The 21,628-nt window shown below is 47.3% G+C and overlaps 1 protein-coding gene and 1 long non-coding RNA gene across 4 annotated transcripts; both read right to left on the bottom strand.

The window, feature by feature from the left end:
* Positions 1 to 1,115: 1,115 nt before the first annotated feature.
* LOC123101297 (phosphoglycerate mutase-like protein 4) lies at positions 1,116 to 21,628 on the bottom strand. Its single transcript, XM_044522809.1, has 7 exons — positions 21,343 to 21,628; positions 21,103 to 21,153; positions 20,903 to 21,014; positions 20,616 to 20,773; positions 12,056 to 12,072; positions 1,486 to 1,547; positions 1,116 to 1,345 (listed from the first exon to the last, which is right to left on the bottom strand). The coding sequence occupies exons 1-7, from the start codon at positions 21,448 to 21,450 to the stop codon at positions 1,116 to 1,118; spliced, it is 738 nt and encodes a 245-aa protein (XP_044378744.1). The 5' UTR covers positions 21,451 to 21,628.
* Positions 12,354 to 16,134, bottom strand: LOC123103073 (uncharacterized). 3 transcript variants are annotated; one of them, XR_006449610.1, is made up of 5 exons: positions 15,862 to 16,134; positions 15,717 to 15,785; positions 15,372 to 15,487; positions 14,959 to 15,297; positions 12,354 to 13,923 (listed from the first exon to the last, which is right to left on the bottom strand). It is a non-coding gene; the product is annotated as an uncharacterized lncRNA (long non-coding RNA). The 3 variants fall into 3 exon arrangements; XR_006449608.1 differs by having other exon boundaries at positions 12,359 to 13,923; positions 14,959 to 15,516; XR_006449609.1 differs by having other exon boundaries at positions 12,359 to 13,923; positions 14,959 to 15,487.

Genomic DNA, 21,628 nt, shown 5'->3' with positions numbered 1-21,628 from the left:
GATCGATCTAGCGAAGTGGCGCCGATGGCTGCGGCGATGGCGCCGAAGGCCACTCCTGCCTCGCGGCGGGCGGTTTATGTTGAGGCGGCGCATCATCTGGCTTTGGATCGGCAGCGACGTCGAGGGCCTGGTGGACTGCTTGGCGGCACCTCCGGTCTGATCTAATCTGGATGGTGCAGCCGGTGGTGGTGATCTTCTTCTTCGTGGAAGGTGGCCGGCCAGAGGCGGGGTGGTCAGATCTCGAGATCCAACATCTAGTCCCGGCTGTGAGTTGGGGAGAAAGAGTTGCCGGTGAAAACCGAGCCGACGACAGGCGATGGCGGCGTTCTGCGTTGTTACCTTGATGAAGGCATCATCGTGTAACTACTGTCGACCCACCCGTGCTGATCCGGGGAAAACCCTAGGATATGTTTTTCCTGATCGGATGATGGCGGCACTGCGGCATCGTTCCTCTCTTGGGAGCATCGTTTGTGGAGCAGTGCTGGAAGTCAAAGGTAGGAGGTGAAGCAGCTTCATCTTGCACGGAGCTTCGGTGGAGATGTCAAGTCATGCCTGGCCGACAAGTGCTACGCTTTGTCATGCCTGGTCGGCAGGTGCTACGCACGACAGATCTTTCAGATACTTCAAGCTGTGTCAGCTGGTGGTACTTGGCGGCATGATGCCGAGGTGTACCGGCGATGACCGCGACGTGCTCAGCAGTTCGTTCGCAGGGAGGTGGTGGCGTTGGGCGCCGTGGTGGCATCGACCACAGCTAGACCGGGCAAGGATGATGTGTCGGTACAGCTCTGAAGTTGGAGTGGTGGCAGTTGGCGGCCGCGATCTCTGAGAGCGCGCCGGACCGGTGTGTGCCCCATACCCAACAAATGGCTTGGTTGGGGCCTCGGGTGTTAGATGTTAAGCTTGACTGCGAGGTCTGTGGTATTAAGCCCGGACTATCAGCATCCCTTCATTAATTGAATATAGGAGTAGCGATAGATGTTGCCTATACGGTGGATTCAGACTTACTGTTATATTTCTTTATAAAGTCTTGTATGATTAATTAATAAAGTGACTGCATGCATCATTCAGATGTAGAGGCCGGGGTCTTCCTCCTTTTGAAAAAAATGCATGTTTCTTTAGGCAGACACCCCGTTGCCGTCGAAGGCATCCTCGAGAGCGCCCTTTCCATCGAGGTGGCCGACGTCGCTGAACCTCGCTAGGGCCCACTGCCTGGTGACACCCGAGACATGGAAGACGTTGAGCGAGGTGTTGGGGAAGTTCCGGTGAACCGAGCTGCCGGGGGGATCGGTGTGCCGGCAGAGCTCCACTATCGCCGCGCCGTGAGAGACCACGATCACCCGCTCCCCTGTCGTCAAAGAGCTCAGGGCTCAGTTAGAGCGCGATGTGACAACACTAACAGGACATTGCTGAATCTGGTTTGCTAACCACACATGAATATATTCGGGAGATGAAATTGCAAGGATGGGGTGATCACTGCTCGCTTACCGATGTGTTGCTGGGCGATTTTGTTCAGGTAGGTGACACACTGCTGGGTTAGCTGGTTCAGGCTGTCAGCGATCCCGAAGTGGGCCAGAAGCTAGCGGAAGAGATGACCAGGCCCAGGAGGCAGCCTCGCCTGCCGGCTCGGCTAGCTGGGCCTGAATGGGCCTAGAACGCTTTGCTACATATACCCGGCTTCATGGCGGATGAAGGAGGCGAACGAATAACGGCTAGTGTGGCGTGTGATGTGTGCTCCTGCGTGAGCGATCCTCTTGTAATCCCTCCTTGTAGCTTGAATCCATGGCGATGGTGGAATATAAACCCTAGACCTCACAATCTGGTATCAAAGCCGTTCAATCCTGGAGCCGCCCACCCTTCCTCGCCACACCCGTCTCGCCGCACGCCGTCGGGCAAAGGCCATGGAGAAAATTTCCCCGGAGACCCGCGCGATCTACGAGTTCCTGCGTGCAGATTTTGATGCCGCCCTCGCCAAGGCCTCGACGGAGCGCAGCAAGGAGGTGGTCACCGCCTTCGCCAAGCTGGACAGTAAACTGGATCAGCTGTCTGGTCGTATCGACGACATGAAGCTCGCCATCGGCGTCGACCTCGACGAGTTGCACGGTGAAATTGGTGTCGATCGAGGATCCACCCCGACGACATCGACGCCCGTTTCGTCAAGGGAGCCTAGTCAAGTACATCCGCCAGCGCCAGCGAGCGGTGGTTCGCATGGATCCGACGGAGTCCGAGCTGATCTGGAGCAGAGGAGTTCGGGCCCCCATTACGTTCCTCCACCAGTTCGAGGTATGCACACAGATCCAGCTCAGTCGCGCCAGTTGATTCTTGCTGCTGAAAATTTTCGGGCCTTCCTTCCGGATGCGGTGAATTTTGGTCCTAGAATTGAACTTCCGCGATTTGATGGTTCGAATCCAAAACTGTGGCAATCTCATTGTGAGGATTACTTTCGGTTTTGGAATACTCCTTAGCACCAGTGGATTTCCTTTGCTTCGTCGCAATTTGAGGGAACCACAGCTCGTTGGTTAGAGTCAGTCCAACGTCGTGCACCTAATGTTAATTGGTCTGAATTTTGTGGGTTGTTACAGTCTCATTTTGGACGCAATAAGCACCAGAACCTCGTCCGTCAGATGTTTCATATCCGACAGACGAGTACAGTGGAGGATTATGTTGAGCGTTTCTCAGAACTGTATGATCAGTTGACTGCGCATATGAATCTAACCCGAGTGATGTGCATTATGTCACTCGTTTTATGGAAGGGCTGGTACCGTCAGTGCGTCTGTTGGTTGGGATTCAGCAGCCAGTCGATTTGGACTCTGCTTATGCACTGGCGCTTTTGTCGGAAGAACTGGGTGATCAATCTATGTTCACAGGAAGCAGTACAGCCAGCAGTAAGCGTTCCATGGCTCCAACAGCAATTCGTCCAACTGTAGCTCGAATCACTGATGAAAAGAAGCTACCTGACACCAGTCGATCAACAACAGTTGAAGATGACCGTTGGGCTTCGCTTAGAGCTTACCGCAAGTCCAAAGGGCTTTGTTTCATCTGTGGAGAATGATGGGCTTGCGATCATCATTGCAAGCATGAAGTGTAGCTACATGTTGTGCAGGAGATGCTTGATTATGTTTAGAGTATGCCATTTGATGTCAGTGAGTCTGAAGAGGAAGTTGTTCGTGAGGCCAATGCAATTTTCCTGTCTGCTGCTGCTTTAGGGGAAAATTCTGCACCTACAATTACAACTATGAAACTGAAAGTGCAATTACAGGGTCAGCCAATGATATTTTTGGTGGATTCGGGCAGTACACATTCATTTGTGGATTGTACTGTGGCCAGTAAATTGCAAGGTGTTGTTCCTATGACTGTATCCATGGTCAAGGTGGCTAATGGATCACTGGTGCCCTCTAGTCAACAACTACAAAAAGGGCAATGGTATTGTGCAGGACATGAATTTGTAAGTGATTTTAAAGTTTTTCCTCTTGGCTCTTATGATGGGATACTGGGCCTGGATTGGTTAGGAGGTCATAGCCCTATGCAGGTGGACTGGGTTGAACATTGGCTTTCTTTTCAACTGCATGGTGAACTGGTGACACTGTTTGGACAGGATGCAGCTCCTCAGGTTTTTGCTTTGATTGAGTTATCTGCACTGCTCATTGGCACTGAGACAGCTCCATCTGAGTTACCTGCAGAAATTCAACACGTGTTGTCAAAATTCAGTTCAGTTTTTCAGGTACCAAAAGGATTACCTCCAAGGAGAAAGTATGACCATACCATTCCCTTAATTCCTGGGGCTCAACCATTTTCTATCAGACCCTACAGGCCGGTTACTGTGCTTATGGATGAACTGGAAAAGCAGGTTCAGGAGATGCTGACCTCTGGTATTATCAGACACAGCAACAATCCATTTTCTTCTCCTATGATTTTGGTACAAAAGAAGGACAAAACTTGGAGGCATGTCATTGACTACAGACATCTAAATACCTTGACAGTTAAGAGTAAATTTCCCATTCCAATCATTGATGAGTTTTTGGATGAGTTGGCAGGATCTTGTTGGTTCTCTAAGTTGGATTTGAGGGCTGGGCATCACCAGATAAGATTGGCCCCTGGAGAAGAATATAAAACTGCTTTTCAGACACACAGTGGTCATTATGAATTCTTGGTGGTTTCTATGGGTCTGACTGGAGGGCCCAATACTTTCAACTTTGCAATGTGTGACACACTGTCACCTGTGTTGAGAGAGTGTGCAGTAGTTTTCTTTGATGGTATTCTCATATTCAACAAAACTTATGCCCAACATCTGGAACATCTAGCTCAAGTGTTGTCCTTATTGGAGCAGCATAAGTGGTATGTTAAACTCTCCAAATGTGCTTTTGCTCAGACAAAAATCAGTTATCTGGGGCATGTTATTAGTGGAGAAGGAGTAGCTACAGATCCTGCCAAGATCTCTACTATTCAAGAATGGCCAGTTCCAGTTTCTGCTAAGGAAGTCAGGGGATTTTTGGGGCTAGCTGGGTACTATAGAAAATTCATCTTGCATTATGGAATGTTGAGCAAGCCACTATCTAATCTTTTGAAGAAAGGTGTGCCATATCATTGGACAGATGTAGAGCAACAAGCTTTTGTTTTGTTAAAACAGGATCTAATATCAGCTCCAGTTTTGGCTCTTCCTGATTTCTCCAAGACTTTTGTTGTGGAAATAGATGCTTGTGTTGTTGGCGTGGGTGCTGTGCTTATGCAGGATGGTCACCCTCTGGCTTATGTCAGCAAAGCACTGGGGCCTAGAAACCAAACACTTTCAGTTTATGAGAAAGAGTATTTGGCTATCCTGTTGGCAGTTGAGCAGTGGAGCCAATATCTTCAGGTTTCTGAGTTTATTATCCGGACTAATCAACACAGCTTGGCCAGTCTAACCGAGCAAAGATTACACACTAAATGGCAGCAGAAAGCACTTACAAAGTTACTGGGTTTGTAGTATACCATTGCTTACAAGAAAGGCACTGAAAATAGTGCAGCTGACTCTCTGTCTAGAAGGCCACATGTTGATTCTGATGTACTGCCTGAGTTACATATTGTCACCTCTGTTCAACCTGCATGGTTACAAGAGATTGGGCATAGTTATCAAGCTGATTCGTTTGCATCTGAATTGTTGCAAAAGTTAGCTGCTGCTCTCAAGTCTGATGACAAGTTTTCTCTTTGGGCTGGGATCCTCAAGATAGGCAAATGTGTTTGGGTGGGCCACTGCCCTGAACTGCAAACCAAGATTGTTGCTGCATTTCATGACAGTCCTATTGGGGGACACTCTGGATTTCCAGTAACTTACAAAAGAATTCATTAGCTGTTTCATTGGAAAGGTATGAGGGGTTTTGTGAAAAAATATGTACAACACTGCTTAGTATGTCAGCAAGCGAAGCCCGAGCGAGTGCCCTGCCCAGGTTTACTGCAGCCTCTGCCTGTTCCAAACACACCTTGGGAGATGGTCACAATGGACTTTGTCGAGGGATTGCCAACATCCGGTCGTTACAATTATCTGCTGGTGGTTATCGATAAACTGTCAAAGTATGGTCACTTTGTTCCACTGCACCATCCGTTTACTGCAGAAACTGTGGCTGAAGCGTTTCTGAATACAATTTATAGGTTACATGGCATGCCTCTATCGATCGTTTCTGATCGGGATCAAGTGTTTACCAGCAAGTTTTGGAAGGAGCTGTTCCAAAAATGTGGTGTTCTTCTCAGAATGAGTACAACTCGTCATCCACAGTCTGACGGACAGACAAAATGAGTTAATCAGCAGGTCGAATGCTTTCTTCGGTGCTTCGTCAGTGCTCATCCCTCTCGGTGGGCCAAATGGATTCCTCTATGTGAGTTTTGGTATAACACTAACGGGCACTCCGCTACTGGGAAAACTCCATTTGAAATCATCTATGGTCATGCACCGCGGCAGTTTGGGTTGGCTGCGGAAGATGCAATTTAGTTTGAAGATTTACATCAGTGGGTTGCACACTGTCAAACCATTTTGGAGTCAGTATGACAGCATTTGCTGTGAGCACAACAGCGTATGAAAACACAAGCGGACAAACATCGGAGTGATCGTGAATTTGTAGTGGGTGAGCGTGTGTTCCTGAAGCTTCAACTTTACTTGCAGTCGTCCGTTGCTCCTCGGGCCAACCATAAGCTGGTGTTCAAGTTTTATGGACCATTTGAAATTTTGGAACGCATTGGCGCAGTAGCTTATCGGCTTGAATTGCCAGGAAGCAGTAAAGTACACCCAGTGTTTCATGTGTCGCTTCTTCGCAAGGTGTTACACCCAAAACACCAGGTATTGCCTCATTTACCTACTCCTGATGATCAATTCCAAGTCCCTGAGCAGATTTTGGATCAAAAAGTGGTTTGCCGAGGGTCTGGGTCTCTTGTCCAAGTACTGGTTAAATGGAATACAACTCCTGCCGAGATGGCTACCTGGGAAGACAAGGTGACTTTGCAGCAAAAGTTTCCGTGAGCACCGGCTTGGGGGCAAGCCGTTTCTAAGGAGGGTGGGATTGTTAGTGATCCTTGTTAGAGTTATAATATAAGTTATGTACCCCTTTGTATTTATCTCGTTGTATAAGGGGTTTCCTGCATATGTTCCACACCTGTACATGTATATATATCGGCCTATGGCCTCATGGGAATACAAGTTGCATATTTCCTAACATGGTATTGGAGCCAGGTCAATTTTTTCCCACGCCGCAACTCGTGTGATTGATCCTCCCATGACGCCGCGGCTGCTTCTCTCTCCGCCGTCGGTTCCCCACGTCCGCTCCTGCTGCTGGTCCCCCACGGCCGCTCTACTCTTTCCCAGATCGAAGCCGCCGACGCGAAGTCAGTCTCCTCTCGCCTTGTTGCGAATCAGCCGGGATCGACGCTGCCGGCCCGCTCGCTTCTTGCCCGACTACTGCTCCAACTTGGATCGAAGCCCGCGGCCCCATCTCCCAATTGGATCGGCTCTCGTTGCGAAGCAGCCGGGATCGACGCTGCCCGCCCGTTCATTTTCTTGCCCGACTACTGCTCCAACTCGGATCGCAGCCCGTGCCATATCTCCCGATTTGGATCGGCCTGTTCTGCCTCGTTTCGCTCCCGGCCAGATCGGGATTCTGCTTCCGAGGCTCGTCTACGGTCTGATCGAGCCTTCCGCCGTTGCTGCAGATCGAGACTCCTGCCCGTCTGCCTTCCGTTGGTAAAAAAAGAAGAAAAAAAAGAAAAGAAAAGAAAAGAAAGACGATGTCTCAATCCTCAGGTTATGTTGCTTTTCCTCGTTGTCCGCTGATTTTCGATGGTACTAACTACACCGAGTTCACTGGCTTTATGCGCATTCACATGTGTGGCATCCGTCTCTGGGGTGTTCTTTCTGGCGAGGTCCGCTGTTCGCCACGTCTAGTTTCTCCGGTGGCCCCTACTCTGCCGACTCCAGTGGTTCTTCCTACGGATGCTAATCAGGCCGCCAAGGATGCAGCTAAGCTTGCTGATGAGGCTGCTAATCATGCTTATGATGAGAGGGTTTTGGCTTATGAGGAGGCTCTTCAGACTTATCATGGTGCTCTGTCTGTTTACACCCAGTGGCTTGATGATGATGCTCGTGCTGCAGCTGTTCTCACTGCTAGTGTTCTGCCTCAGTTTGCTTCTGAGTTTCTGGGTCTTCCTACTGTCTTTGAGATGTGGACCCGTCTTCGTCAGCGCTATGAGCCCTCTGGTGATGCCTTATACCTTTCTGTGGTCCGTCAGGAGCATGCTCTTCAGCAGGGTGACTCTACTGTTGATGACTTCTATGCACAGAGTTCTGCTATCTGGCGCCAGCTTGATTCTCTCCGCAGTGCTGGTTGTCGTACTTGCCCCTGTTGCCAGGCTGTCCAGGCCAATTCGGAGTTTCATCGCGTCTACGAGTTCCTGTCTCGGCTCCGTAAGGAGTTTGAGCCCCGGCGTGCTCAGTTGTTTGCTTGTGGCCGTATTTCTCTCATGGAGGCGCTTTTTGAGATTCGTGCTGAGGAGACTCGCTTACGTGGTGCTGGTTTGCTGGAGGTTCCCTTTGTGCTTGCTACTCGGGCTCCTTCTATGCCACCTGCTGCACTAACCCCTTCTCGCTCGAGTGCTCCACCACTCTTGCCCACTCCTTCTGGAGGCTCAGGTCGCCCCCGTCCACATTGCGACTACTGCAATAATGATGGTCATGTTGAGTCCTAGTGCTACACGAAGAAGAAAGACCTGCGCAAGGCGCGATCATCATCTTCAGGGACTTCGTCATCTACCTCGACAGCTTCCGCCATTGCTTTGACTGAGCAGGATATTCTGAGACTTAAGCGTCTTCTCGCGGCTTCAGGTTCTTCCTCGACGGGTACTGCTGGTTCTGTGACTGATGCTTCCCGCACTGAGCAACCACCCTCTACACAGTCAGGTACATCACCATGGGTTCTGGACTCTAGAGCTTCTTTTCATATGTCTTCTCATTCTTCCCCTTTGTCCTCTCTTCGATCGCTGGATTCTCCTGTTCATGTACTCACTGCTGATGGTACTCCACTTTCTGTCGTTAGTAGAGGCAATCTTACCACTCCTTCTTACTCTATTCCTGATGTTGCTCATGTTCCTCGACTTACCATGAATCTGTTTTCTGCTGGTCAACTTACTGATTTTGGTTGTCGCGTCATCCTTGACATTGACTCTTGTTCTGTCCAGGACCGTCGCACGCACACTCTGGTTGGGGCTGGCCCTCGCCGCCGTGATTCTCAGGATCTTTGGGAGTTGGACTGGCTTCATGTTCCTTCCGCTGCCACCACTATCGCCAGTTCCTCCACTTCAGTTGCCTCCGCTACTAGTTCCTTTAAGCAGTGGCATCATCGACTTGGTCATCTGTGTGGTTCTCGGTTGTCGTCTTTAGTTCATCGAGGTCTTTTGGGGTCTGTCTCAGGAGATGTCTCTTTAGAGTGTCAGGGTTGTCGTCTTGCAAGCAGATTCAGTTACCATATTCACATAGTGAGTCAGTGTCTAAGCGTCCTTTCAATTTAGTCCATTCTGATGTATGGGGTCCGGCCCCTTTCGCTTCGAAAGGTGGTCATAAATACTATATTATTTTCATAGATGACTTCTCTCGTTACACATGGCTTTATTTCATGACTTCTCGTAGTGAGGTGTTGTCTATTTATAAGCGTTTTGCTGCCATGGTTCATACTTAGTTCTCTTCACCCATTCATGTTTTTCGTGCTGACTCTGCTGACGAGTATATCTCTAAGATGTTGCGTGGTGTTCTTGCTGAGGAAGGAACTCTCTCTCAATTCTCTTGTCCTGGTGCTCATGCTCAGAATGGTGTGGCTGAGCGAAAGCACCATCATCTTCTTGAGACGGCTCGTGCATTGCTGATTTCTGCCTCTCTCCCGCCTCATTTTTGGGCCGAGGCTGTCTCCACCTCCACCTATCTTATCAATCTCCAGCCTTTCTCTGCTCTACAGGGTGGTGTTCCTTTCGAGCGTCTTTTTGATCGTTCTCCCGATTATTCGATGCTTCGCTTGTTTGGTTTGTGTTTGCTATGTTCTTCTTGCCCCTCGCGAACGCACCAAACTGACCGCTCAGTCTATTGAGTGTGTCTTCTTAGGCTACAGTGATGAGCATAAGGGCTATCGTTGTTGGGATCCTATCGGTCGTCGGATGCGTATCTCTCGAGACGTGACTTTTGATGAGTCTCGTCCCTTCTACCCACGCCCATCTTCCTCGACCTTTTCCGTGGAGGATATCTCTTTCCTCACTTTTCCTGACTCACCTATCACCCCCGTCGAGCCTGTGCCTATTCGTTCCGCTCCCTCTGCTTCTCCACCTCTAGTCGATTTGCTGCCACCATCTTCCACGGTCTCCTCGTCTAGCATGTCACCGGATTCTACACCTTCATCTCCGGAGACTTCTTCGTCGCCACCCCTCGATTCTACCTTGGCGATTCCTCCTTCTATTGTTCCATCTTTTCCTCAGTATTACACTCGTCGTTCACGTCCTGTGGATGCCTCCGTGGATGTGTCGTCATCTTCCTCTCGGCCTACTTATGGCTTGTGTTCTCGTCCTCGTCCGCCTGTTGACCGCTTTGGATTTCCCACTGCTGGTGCTGCTGTTCTTGAGCCGACTTCTTATCGTCAGGCTGTTGTTCATCCTGAATGGCAGTTTGTGATGGCCGAGGAGATTGCTGCTCTTGAACGCACTGGTACCTGGGATCTTGTTTCTCTTCCTCCCGGAGTCCGTCCCATCACTTGTAAGTGGGTCTACAAGGTTAAGACTCGCTCCGATGGTTCTCTTGAGCGTCACAAAGCTCGTCTTATGGCTCGTGGTTTTCAGCAGGAGCATGGTCGTGATTATGACGAGACTTTTGCTCCTGTGGCCCATATGACCACTGTTCGTACACTTCTTGTTGTTGCCTCTGCACGCCACTGGTCTATATCTCAGCTTGATGTTAAGAATGCTTTCTTAACGGTGAGCTGCGTGAGGAGGTGTACATGCAGCCACCACCTGGGTATTCTGTTCCTGATGGCATGGTATGTCGTCTTCGTCGCTCTCTCTATGGTCTTAAGCAAGCCCCCCGTGCCTGGTTTGAGCGTTTTGCCTCTGTGGTCACTGCTGCTGGTTTTTCAGCAAGTGCTCATGATCCAGCATTGTTTATTCATCTTTCTCCTCGTGGTCGGACTCTTCTTCTTCTCTATGTTGATGACATGGTCATCACTGGGGATGACCCCGAGTATATTGCCTTTGTAAAGGCCCGTCTTAGTGAGCAGTTTCTTATGTCTGATCTTGGACCTCTTCGCTACTTTCTTGGGATCGAAGTCTCTTCTACCTCTGATGGCTTTTTTATATCCCAAGAAAAGTATATCCAGGATCTTCTTTCTCGTGCTGCTCTTACTGACGAACGCATTGTTGAGACTCCTATGGAGCTCAATATTCACCTCCGTGCTACTGATGGTGATCCCCTCCCAGACCCGACGCGTTATCGTCATCTTGTTGGCAGTCTTGTCTATCTAGCTGTCACTCGTCCGGATATCTCTTATCCGGTTCATATTCTGAGTCAGTTTGTCTCCGCTCCCACATCGGTCCACTATAGTCATCTCGTTCGTGTTCTCCGATATCTTCGGGGCACAATCTCTCACCGTCTATTCTTTCCTCGCTCCAGTTCTTTACAACTTCAGGCTTATTCGGATGCTACGTGGGCTAGTGATCCTTCAGATCGCCGTTCACTTTCTGCTTACTGTGTTTTTCTTGGTGGTTCTCTCATTGCCTGGAAGACAAAGAAACAGATTGCAGTTTCCCGTTCGAGTGCCGAGGCTGAGTTGCGAGCAATGGCTCTTTTGACGGCAGAGGTGACTTGGTTACGGTGGTTACTTCAGGATTTTGGTGTTTCTGTCACTACACCGACTCCGCTCTTATCTGACAGTACAGGTGCTATTAGCATTGCGCGTGATCCTGTGAAGCATGAGCTCACCAAGCATATTGGTGTTGATGCTTTCTATGTGCGCGCTGGTGTGCAAGATCAGGTTATTACTCTTCAGTATGTGCCTTCCGAGTTACAGTTGGCGGATTTCCCGAGGAAGGCCCAGACTAGAGCACAACATGGCTTTTCTCTCTCCAAACTCAGTGTTGTTCATCCACCATGAGTTTAAGGGGGGGGGGGTGTTAGAGTTATAATATAAGTCATGTACCCCTTTGTATTTATCTCGTTGTATAAGGGGTTTCCTGCATATGTTTCACACCTGTACATGTATATATATTGGTCTATGGCCTCATGGGAATACAAGTTGCATATTTCCTAACAATCCTAAAGTGGGGCAGAAGCCAGCGGAAGAGATGACCAGGCCCAGGAGGTAGCCTTGCCTGCCGGCTTGGCTAGCTGGGCCTGAATGGGCCTAGAACGCTTCGCTACATATACCCGGCTTCAAGGCGGACGAAGGCGGTGAACGGATAACGGCTAGTGTGGCGTGTGTGGTGTGTGCTCCTGCGTGAGCGATCCTCTTGTAATCCCTCCTTGTAGCTCAAATCCATGTCGATGGTGGAATATAAACCCTAGACCTCACACAGGCTCTCTCCACCACCCTTAACACGAGGTAAACAAGAAAAAATACAGGATCAGCTGAGAACCACACTGACATAAAGCTATAACTAGATCATCGATGGCGCGCTTTGCCGCACCTGTCCATTATGGCAATAGAATGACAGGTATATCATGGCACAAAAATAAAATTTAAAAATAGATGTTTTTTTTCTGAACCGCTAATATAAAAAAATAGATGTTAGTATCAACAATAACCATACATCTAAGTAGAAGTGTCTAGCAAATTGTATTTTAACCAATATCATAAGAATATAGTCTCTTCATTTCCAAAATAATAGCAACATAGATAATTTAACAATACACATTGGTGGAAACAAACCGAAAGATAGAAGATTTTTTGCTTGAGAAACAGCTTTAAGCAACAAGCGGAAACATATTATCATTGAAGAACTTGAGATAAAATTCATCAAAAGTATAAGTTAAAATCATGTATACTATATTGCAATGTGTTGTGCAAAAATAAAAAAATGTAGGTATCCCTATCCTAGACTACACCATTGTGTGATGCTATCCTTCACTTGGTTAAATAATGAAGAAAATTCCAATGCCATCCTTCACTTTTGATGACATCCTTCACCGAATGAAGATGTAATGTGCTGAAGGCATGCATAGAAGTTCTACTGACTAAAAGAATCTTCATATGGTATGCCATTAAAAAGGGCCATATCTCATGACACGATATCTAGTAATTTCTACCTTTTTCACAAGCCCAAACAGTTCAACTTTGTTCACAACACAACGATGAAGGTGATAAGTAGCATGTACAATGTAATAGTTCTTACTCATTTGCTGCACAAAATTTAAGAAAAATAGATATCACATAGAGTTGAGAACACAAAGAGAAAAATGACCAATGGAAATCGAAGAATTGTATAATCAGTAAATATCTCAGGATTGTTTTGAAGCAAACGGTGCAGCATACCGTTGACTAATCCGGTAGATTTCTACAATACATAGCGCGATGAGCACTCACACTCCCAACAAATGAGTACACTACAACTGTTTCTAACAGGCCAAACCACTGGAGCAGTGAAAACTTATCATTTAGAGCAAATTATGAGATTGGTCACGAACTGAAGGCTAAATAGCCTTAAACCGAGACAAAGAAAATCGTCTCAAATTGGTAATGATAAAACCGAGGAGATGCTTAAGAATATCGGACACTACATTCAACTAATTAGCTTTCCAAACTATGCACGAACCTTTTCAAGGCATGTTGAGCTCAGCCTTTTATCTAAAAAATTCATTTATATCGTCACATGCAAAAAAATGGATAGATAAACCTCATAACATTAAAAAATTATGTTAGCAGAAGAAAGTTTTAGTGCAATCAGAACAGGCGATATAGAAAATTGCACAAAAATTACAATAAATAATGATCTGATAGGGGTAGTAAAAACATAAGCCCAGGCCAAAATTTAATATTGTATAAGGGAAAGGAGGAAATAAAGACATGTCAAATATTGGCCCAAAGGGATTTCGGCAAATAATACTGCGCCAATGAAGTAGTAACTATTTATTCATGGACTATAAGACAGTCACGGATGCGAGGATACATGTTTCAAATTTATGATTTGCTACTCTTCCCCAACGCTTAATTGAAATATACAAAAACTAATAACTAATTGATGGATAGATGGAACTAAATGTTAACAACACAAACAGGTGAATGTCAATAAATGAAAGTACCTAGTAGAAGCAAAGGTTGTTCTTCTCATTCTTAATCGGGTACAGTTTGCGTCTCCTGAGAAGCAGGCATGTTATTGATAAAAGGACACACCAGCAAGAAGTGTGTTGGCATAAAAATGTTCAGTTGTCGGTCCCTTATTTCACTGCATAGTAAAAAAATACATTGTTGTAGTGGCAAAAAAAAGAAGTCTAGCCTCTCCAGGAAAAGGAAGCAACATTAACGACATATGCAAATAAGCAGAGGTTGAAGATAAGAAACCGGTTGGCACAAGTGAAGAACCAAAGGCTATAATAATAAATATGGGCCAATAAAAGGAACACCATGTTGCTAGCTTCAAGAAGGTAATAACAGATAATGTTGCTGACAGGTTATTTACAACCCATATTGCATCAAAGTGGTCTGCTTAGATGTAAGTAATCCTTTCTTGAACAACATTCTACAGTGTGTGCAGTTCAGAATTCTTATTGAATTTAAACTTCAATACTTCTAAATTAGAAAGTCCAAAGCGAATTCTAAACTTGTAATTTCAAGTCTATATTAACCGCTTCACCAAATATACAGTTTAGGATTGAATTGTTTTCTTTTGAGAGACTTGCCTGAACATTACGGGTGCAGTACGTTGTCCCTTTTCAGTTTGTTTCTATACAAATTTGGGACTTTCATTGTATTGCTCTTATCATTACATAAATGCATCTCATGAGGTTTTGGGGGATGCAGGGTGGAGAATCGGACAAAGGAGGACAAGTTGCAGGTGGCGGTGTCGCCTCAGATCTGGTGCGCTGCGCACCGTGCTTGGATGCTAAATAATGTTCATTCAGTTTGGTTATTTGCATCAAATTAGGAACCAATGTATAAAGTTTCTTTAACTGATATATAAATGAAGAATAAAATGTAAGCAGTTTTTTTAACTGTCCTACTTTTATAAAAAGCAAAATTTCCAGCCTCGACATGATCTCTATTGTATTGTCTCAGCCCATGATCTCTACTGTATTTGCCAACATCATGTCCAGACGCAGTGAATAAAAATAATCAAACAATACATATAACAATCTCAAGAAGGAAAGGGGGTTTATCATGTTGACTTGGACGGATAGTTCGCTGCTAGTTGGCCGAAAAGCTCTTGCTGGAAATTGAAATCAAAGGGAGTAAAGAAGGAGATGGATTTCGGGATGCACACCTTGCAAACGATCTGGCCGGACTCTAACTTCATTGTATAGTTTGATGCCACGCTGACGAGCTCACTCCGCTGGCTTCTGCCGACGCAGTGGAAATGGCCAGCCCAGCGTCGCCTCTCCCGCTCGCGGGTCCTCGTCTCCAGTGCCGATGCTTGACCTCCAACTATCTCCTCGCAACGGCCCCCTCCCTCCTCGATCTCCTCTACCCTCCTTCGTCTTACATTTCTTTTTAAGGACACCCTGTCTTAATTAAGGAGAGGGTTCCATGGAGAATAACATAGGAAGCTAACACTAATAAGTTGAACTTTTTTTTTGAAATCCCACTAAGATGTTCTTTGTACCTGGTGAACCCATATCTTTAGGATATAATTGACACATTAAGAACAGGGTGTATGAGAGGACATACTCTGCATACCTCGAAGAAGCTGCAGTGTAGTTGCACTTTCATTCTGGTTGCACATTTTGATGACATGAACAACCTCCTGATGCTAGCGTTAATAGTGCCACAATGAATTGTATATTTTCTTCTCCCTGAACAGAATCACCACCAGTCAGGACGTCTGTATAGAGATGAGTTGGGTCAGAAATCACAGGAAGTTTGTACAGATTACAATATTATCATTTGGATCAATGAAATTCAGTTACTAAAGTATGAAAACTCAGGTTCAAATTTCTTGGATATTGACATCATAAATTACAAAAGGAGCTCTTGGGAAAATTCAGTCATAACTAAAGAAAAGATCTCAATACAGAAACAAACCTTAGTGTCTTTGGACAGATTCTTAATGCAGGAATCAATCTCTTCCCATCTCTTCTCTCGAACGATGATCTAAGAAATATGAGCGCTTGAACATCCCATAAAAGAGATGGAAAGGAGGGGGAGGGGGCGTTCAAAATGGACTCACCAGCACAAACAATAGACAGATCTGGGCTCTGACGGGCAAAGAAGACACGGCATCCATGAAAGAAAGGAGGTGGAAACAGAAAGGGCTCCTCGTCGGTCGTCGCTGTCGCTGCAAGGAACGTCGTTCATACTCTCCTCTCCTACCGCAGGAGTCTGGCGTGAGATTGGATGGCGCCGAAGGACTGCAGGAGCGACGGCTTTGGCGAGGTTAGAGCGAACACGGGGACGGGGGTGGAGAGACCCTTCGCTAGGGTTTGAGGCCCAGTAGTGTAACACCCCGAGACCGATGTGCCAGGTGTCCTCCAGTTATTCGCTGTTGTTGCCTTGTCATTGCTTGCGTGTCATGCATTGCATATCATGTCATCATGTGCATTTCATTTGCATACGTGTTCGTCTCATACATCTGAGCTTTTCCCCGTTGTCCGTTTTGCATTCCGGCGCTCCTATCTCCTCCAGTGGTCATTTCTACCTTCTTCTCGTGTGTGTGGAGTAAACATTTCGGATTGTACCGAGACTTGCCAAGCGGCCTTGGTTTACTACCGGTAGACCTCCTGTCAAGTTTCGTACCATTTGGACTTCGTTTGATACTCCAACGGTTAACCGAGGGACCGAAAAGGTCTCGTTTGTGTTGCAGCCCAAAATCCCTCCAATTTGGCTCAAAACCCACCTAAACCTCCTCCATCATCTCGGTCGTTCGATCACGATCGCGTGGCCGAAAACCGCATCTCATTTGGACTCTCTTAGCTCCCTCTACCTATAAAAGAGCACCCCTCCCCGAAATTTCGGATCATTTCACGGATGAACCCTAGATCCACTCCTCCCCCCGCCGCCGGACATGTCCGCCCGGTGGCCGGACACGTCCGCCGCCTCCCGCGCCCTATCCGCAGCTGCCACCTGTCCTCTGCCGCCGTCTCCACCGCGCCGGCCCGCGGAGCCCATCGCGGGCCCGCCCGGCCCATCGTCCGCCGCCCCGCGCCTGGCAGCGCCCGCCGCCGCCGCCGATGCTGCGCCTCTCCCGCGCCGCCGTCCAAGCCCACCGTGCCGCCGAGCCACTCCACTGGCGGCCCGCACCTCGCCGCTGCTCCGGCCACCTTGGGCCGCCTCCGCCGCCGCCATGTGCCTCGCCCCCGTCGCCGCTCGTCGCGGATCCGGTCGGGCTGGACCGGATCCGGCGACCTCGAGCCCCGCCGCCGTCCTCTCCTCCTCCGGCGGAGTTCCGGCCAGATCCGCCGCCATCCTCGTTCTCCGCGCCGCGTTGACTTTACCGTGGGGTGAGAATTTCACTAAGTCCCCGAGATTTCCATGTTTCATATGCCCATATTCATCATGTCGTAACTTTGCACCCGTAACTCCGTTTTGCGCGTATAGCATATTAAAATGTTCATCTCAGAGAGATCATCATTTCATCTCATTGCATCATTTTCATTTGAGTTCATCTTGATGCCCGAAATGATGTTGGAAGAGTGCTATTTGAGATAGTTGCCAGATCTGCTGCTCCAATTAGATATTTGTCATTTTTGCCATGATTAATGTGTGCATGATATGCCCCTGAGCTCTTCATGAGTTTTGTTATATGCCATGCCATCTTTCCAGAGGTGCTATACATGTATTTTTGTGATGTGTGTGGTGACTAGCACAAGCTTGCAAAGTGGAGCATTCGTTAATACTGATTTCAGGGACTTAGCAATTCCACTAAGTCCTTGATCTGTTTATCTCAATATGCCATATGTTCATGTTGTTTCCTAGTGATCCGTACCTCTTTTGAGAATGATCAGTAAGGATGTTTTGTTAATCTTGTAGTGCTCTATTCATCCATGTCCTTGTTTGCAATTATGGAGCACCCTAGCTTGAGTCAATCGAGCTCTACTTTTGCTATTTCGTGAATGTGGGCAGATTGTCTACTTGTTAGCGATTTTGCCGAGGATGTTAAAGTTGATACATGCATGCTATGTTAATGTTCTTGCCATGTCTAGCTTGTATAATGTGTATTCTTGATGGGTGTATGCTTAGATTGTCATGACTTGCTCTGTAGTGAGTGCATCGAGCTCGTAAATATGCCTACTTGATATCTATTTCAGCATGCTCCAGTTTTCACTAAGTCTGAGAACTGATTATGTTTTTGCCTTGTTCACATGGTTGCAATTGTATTTTCTGATCCCTTTTGGCTCAAGGTCACTAAGGGATTTTTGTTAATCTCTTTGAGTAGCTCCATGTCATGTTTTACTTTGCCATGTTCAGACCCTGTAGCATATAGTTTTCATGCTCCAAAGTGTGCTACATGATCTGAAATTCCAGGCTTGTGTTAATTTCACTAAGTCTGAAACCTGTTTACCAATTGCACTTTTGCCATGCTTGTTTGAACCTGTTAATGGATGAATTGGCCGTAGCTCAGTGTTCCTTTTTGTTAAGCATCATGAATGGATCCCTTCCATGTATTTTGATGCCATGTTTGGGTGCTGTAGCATGTTCATCTTGTTGCATTTAGATGGCTACTTGCTGTATATCGCAGACCGGTGCCATATTTGAATTGCTTGCCATTTGCAAACCGTAACTCCGATTCCGGCGTTCTTTATATCGTTTTCAAGCGATTTCACCTCACCTTTCCAGTGGCACACTTGAAATTTCAAGTTGAGGCCAGGTTCTTTCATTCCCTTGCAAATCATGCATATGCATCGCATACCGCACCCCGCATATCATATCATGTTCATGTGTGGTTTGTTTACTATGTTGTGTGCTTCTTTCCGGTGTTTGCTTCTTTGGGTTGATTCCGGTAACGTCGCGTTTGTGAGGACCCGTTCGTCTACGTCCGTTTGTCTTCTTCATGGACTCGTTCTTCTTCTTTGCGGGATTTCAGGCAAGATGATCATACCCTAGAAATCACTTCTATCTTTGCTTGCTAGTTGCTCGCTCTTTTGCTATGCCTATGCTGCGATACCTACCACTTGCTTATCATGCCTCCCATATTGTTGAGCCAAACCCCTAACCCACCTTGTCCTAGCAAACCATTGTTTGGCTATGTTACCGCTTTGCTCAGCCCCTCTTATAGCGTTGTTAGTTGCAGGTGAAGATTGAAGTTTGTTACTTGTTGGAACATGGAGATGTTGTTCCTTATTGGAACATGTTTACTTGTTGGGATATCACTATATATCTTATTTAATTAATGCATCCATATACTTGGTAAAGGGTGGAAGGCTCGGCCTTATGCCTGGTGTTTTGTTCCACTCTTGCCGTCCTAGTTTCCATCATATCGGTGTTATGTTCTCGGATTTTGCGTTCCTTACGCGGTTGGGTAATAATGGAAACCCCTTGACAGTTCGTCTTGAGTAAAACTCTTCCGGCAATGCCCAACATTGGTTTTACCATTCGCCACCTAGCCTTTTCTTTTCCCTTGGGGTCGCGCGCCCAAGGGTCATCATTATTTTAAACCCCCGGGCCAGTGCTCCTCTGAGTGTTGGTCCAAACTGAGCGATGTCCGGAGCTACCAGGGGCAACTCTGGGCTGGCCCACCCGACGTCTGGCTCATCCGGTGTGCCCTGAGAACGAGATATGTGCAGCTCCTATCGGGATTTGTCGGCACATCTGGGTGGCTTTGCTGGTTTAGTTTTACCTTGTCGAAATGTCTTGTAACCGGGATTCCGAGTCTGATCGAGTCTTCCTGCTAGAAGGTATATCCTTCGTTGACCGTGAGAGCTTGTCATGGGCTAAGTTGGGACACCCCTGCAGGGATTTGAACTTTCGAAAGCCGTGCCCGTAGTTATGGGCAGATGAGAATTTGTTAATGTCCGGTTGTAGAAAACCTGAAGTTAACCTTAATTAAAATGCATCAACCGCGTGTGTAGCCGTGATGGTCTCTTCTCGGCGGAGTTCGGGAAGTGAACACGGTGTTGGAGTTATGTTTGACGTAGGTTGTTCTAGGATCACTTCTTGATCATAGTTTCTCGACCGTGCTTCGCCTTCTCTTCTCGCTCTCATTTGCGTATGTTAGCCACCATATATGCTAGTCGCTTGCTGCAGCTCCACCTCATACCTTTTACCCTACCTATAAGCTTAAATAGTCTTGATCGCGAGGGTGTGAGATTGCTGAGTCCCCGTGACTCACAGATACTTCCAAAACCAGTTTGCAGGTGCCGATGTAACCGAGTAGGTGACACAACCGAGTTCAAGGAGGAGCTCAATAAAGATCTTGTCCTTTGTGTTGTTTCGTTCTAGTTGATCAGTAGTGGAGCCCAGTTGGGGTTGATCGGGGATCTGTGTAGCTTTTGGGGTAGTCTTTTTTTATTTTGGTTCCGTAGTCGGACCTTGTGTGTAACTGGATGATGTAATGCTTTATTCATGTATTGTGTGAAGTGGCGATTGTAAGCCAGCTATGTATTTCTTTTCCCTTATTGTATTACATGGGTTATTTGTGAAGATTACCTCACTTGCGACATTGCTTTCAATGCGGTTATGCCTCTAAGTCGTGCTTCGATACGTGTGAGATATAGCCGCATCGAGGGCGTTACAAGTAGGCCAGTAGGCCAATTGAACGTGAGACACCCAAAAAAGCCACCGGAGCAGCGGCCCGAAAAGGCCAGCGCTGCCTGACGCGCGAGTTAGTCCCGCGGACGAGATTCAGGTGGGACTAACAGCGAATCCGATGGCCAAAAACGACTAAAAGTGACGATCTAATAGTTAGAAATGCTGATGGTCTGAGAGGATTGGGAGGGTGCTCAATTTTAATATATCTAAATTTTTCTAAAGAATCGCGCTTCTTACCGGGATTTCTTGGTCTCTGTCGTTGAAATTCAAGCCCCCTTTAGGCTCAAAGATATTGAAACCTTTGAAAGCCCCTGGGTTTTGAACAAACGCATCGTCCCACTTCATACCTTGGAGATGTCCCATGTGCCTCTCTCTTAGTTCTTCAGTCAACACTAATTGAAAATCCCAAAAGAGAGAGCATACATGTATCGGTGAGATATGGAACCATGATGAAGCAAGCAGCAAAAATGTGCCATGGAGCTTAGTGTCGTGATGACTTCGAAACTTCGATCGGTATGTTCTTACGTTTGATACATCACAAGCTTTAGCTATGGCTTGTGCAGTCTCGGCAGCACGCTTGAGGTCGGAGGAGTATACATCAGCCGGCTTGGCCTCTGCCGACAGACGACGGGCCACCTAATGGTCGAGTCCGCATCATATTTAGACGAATTTAAGAAAATGTCAGTGGCTCAATGCTAATGAGCAAATGAACTATAGTACATACCACAACAGCTTGCTGCCTGCCGGTCTCATTTAGTTCTGGATTCATTTGTCCGTGTTGCAAGATTGATTACAACGTGTGTTGTGTCAGTTATTAGAGAGAAAATGACCACATAATTACGGCTGTTCATAGTTCATACGGGAATCGCACTAAGGAGAAACGGTCCAGAATAAAAGATGCTTGAGCTTCCACATCTGAATGCAGAACTGAGGATATATCTATACTAGGATCGGCGGATAGGACCTGAACGATGCGGGGGGCGTTCCACGACGTCTCCCCGTGCCGGACCACCACCACCTCCGCGAACCGCTCGCCGTCATCGCCGCCGTGCTGCGGCGTGGTTGGTGGCATGGCTCAGCTGGGCCGTGGTGGCCGGCCGGCAACACCCGCGAGGGAGTGCCACCTGACGTCGTCTCCCGCTCCGGCTGGCCGGACTAATGCCGTATTGGTAAAGCCAGGCACCCCCCACCAAGCCGAGAGGTGAGTGGGCTCTCCTTTGCTGGCATGTGGTTACCGAATCAACGTCGAG

Source organism: Triticum aestivum, chromosome 5A (genome assembly GCF_018294505.1).
Source record: "Triticum aestivum cultivar Chinese Spring chromosome 5A, IWGSC CS RefSeq v2.1, whole genome shotgun sequence".
NCBI lineage: Eukaryota > Viridiplantae > Streptophyta > Magnoliopsida > Poales > Poaceae > Triticum > Triticum aestivum.
This window is presented reverse-complemented; position numbering and strand designations above follow the sequence as displayed.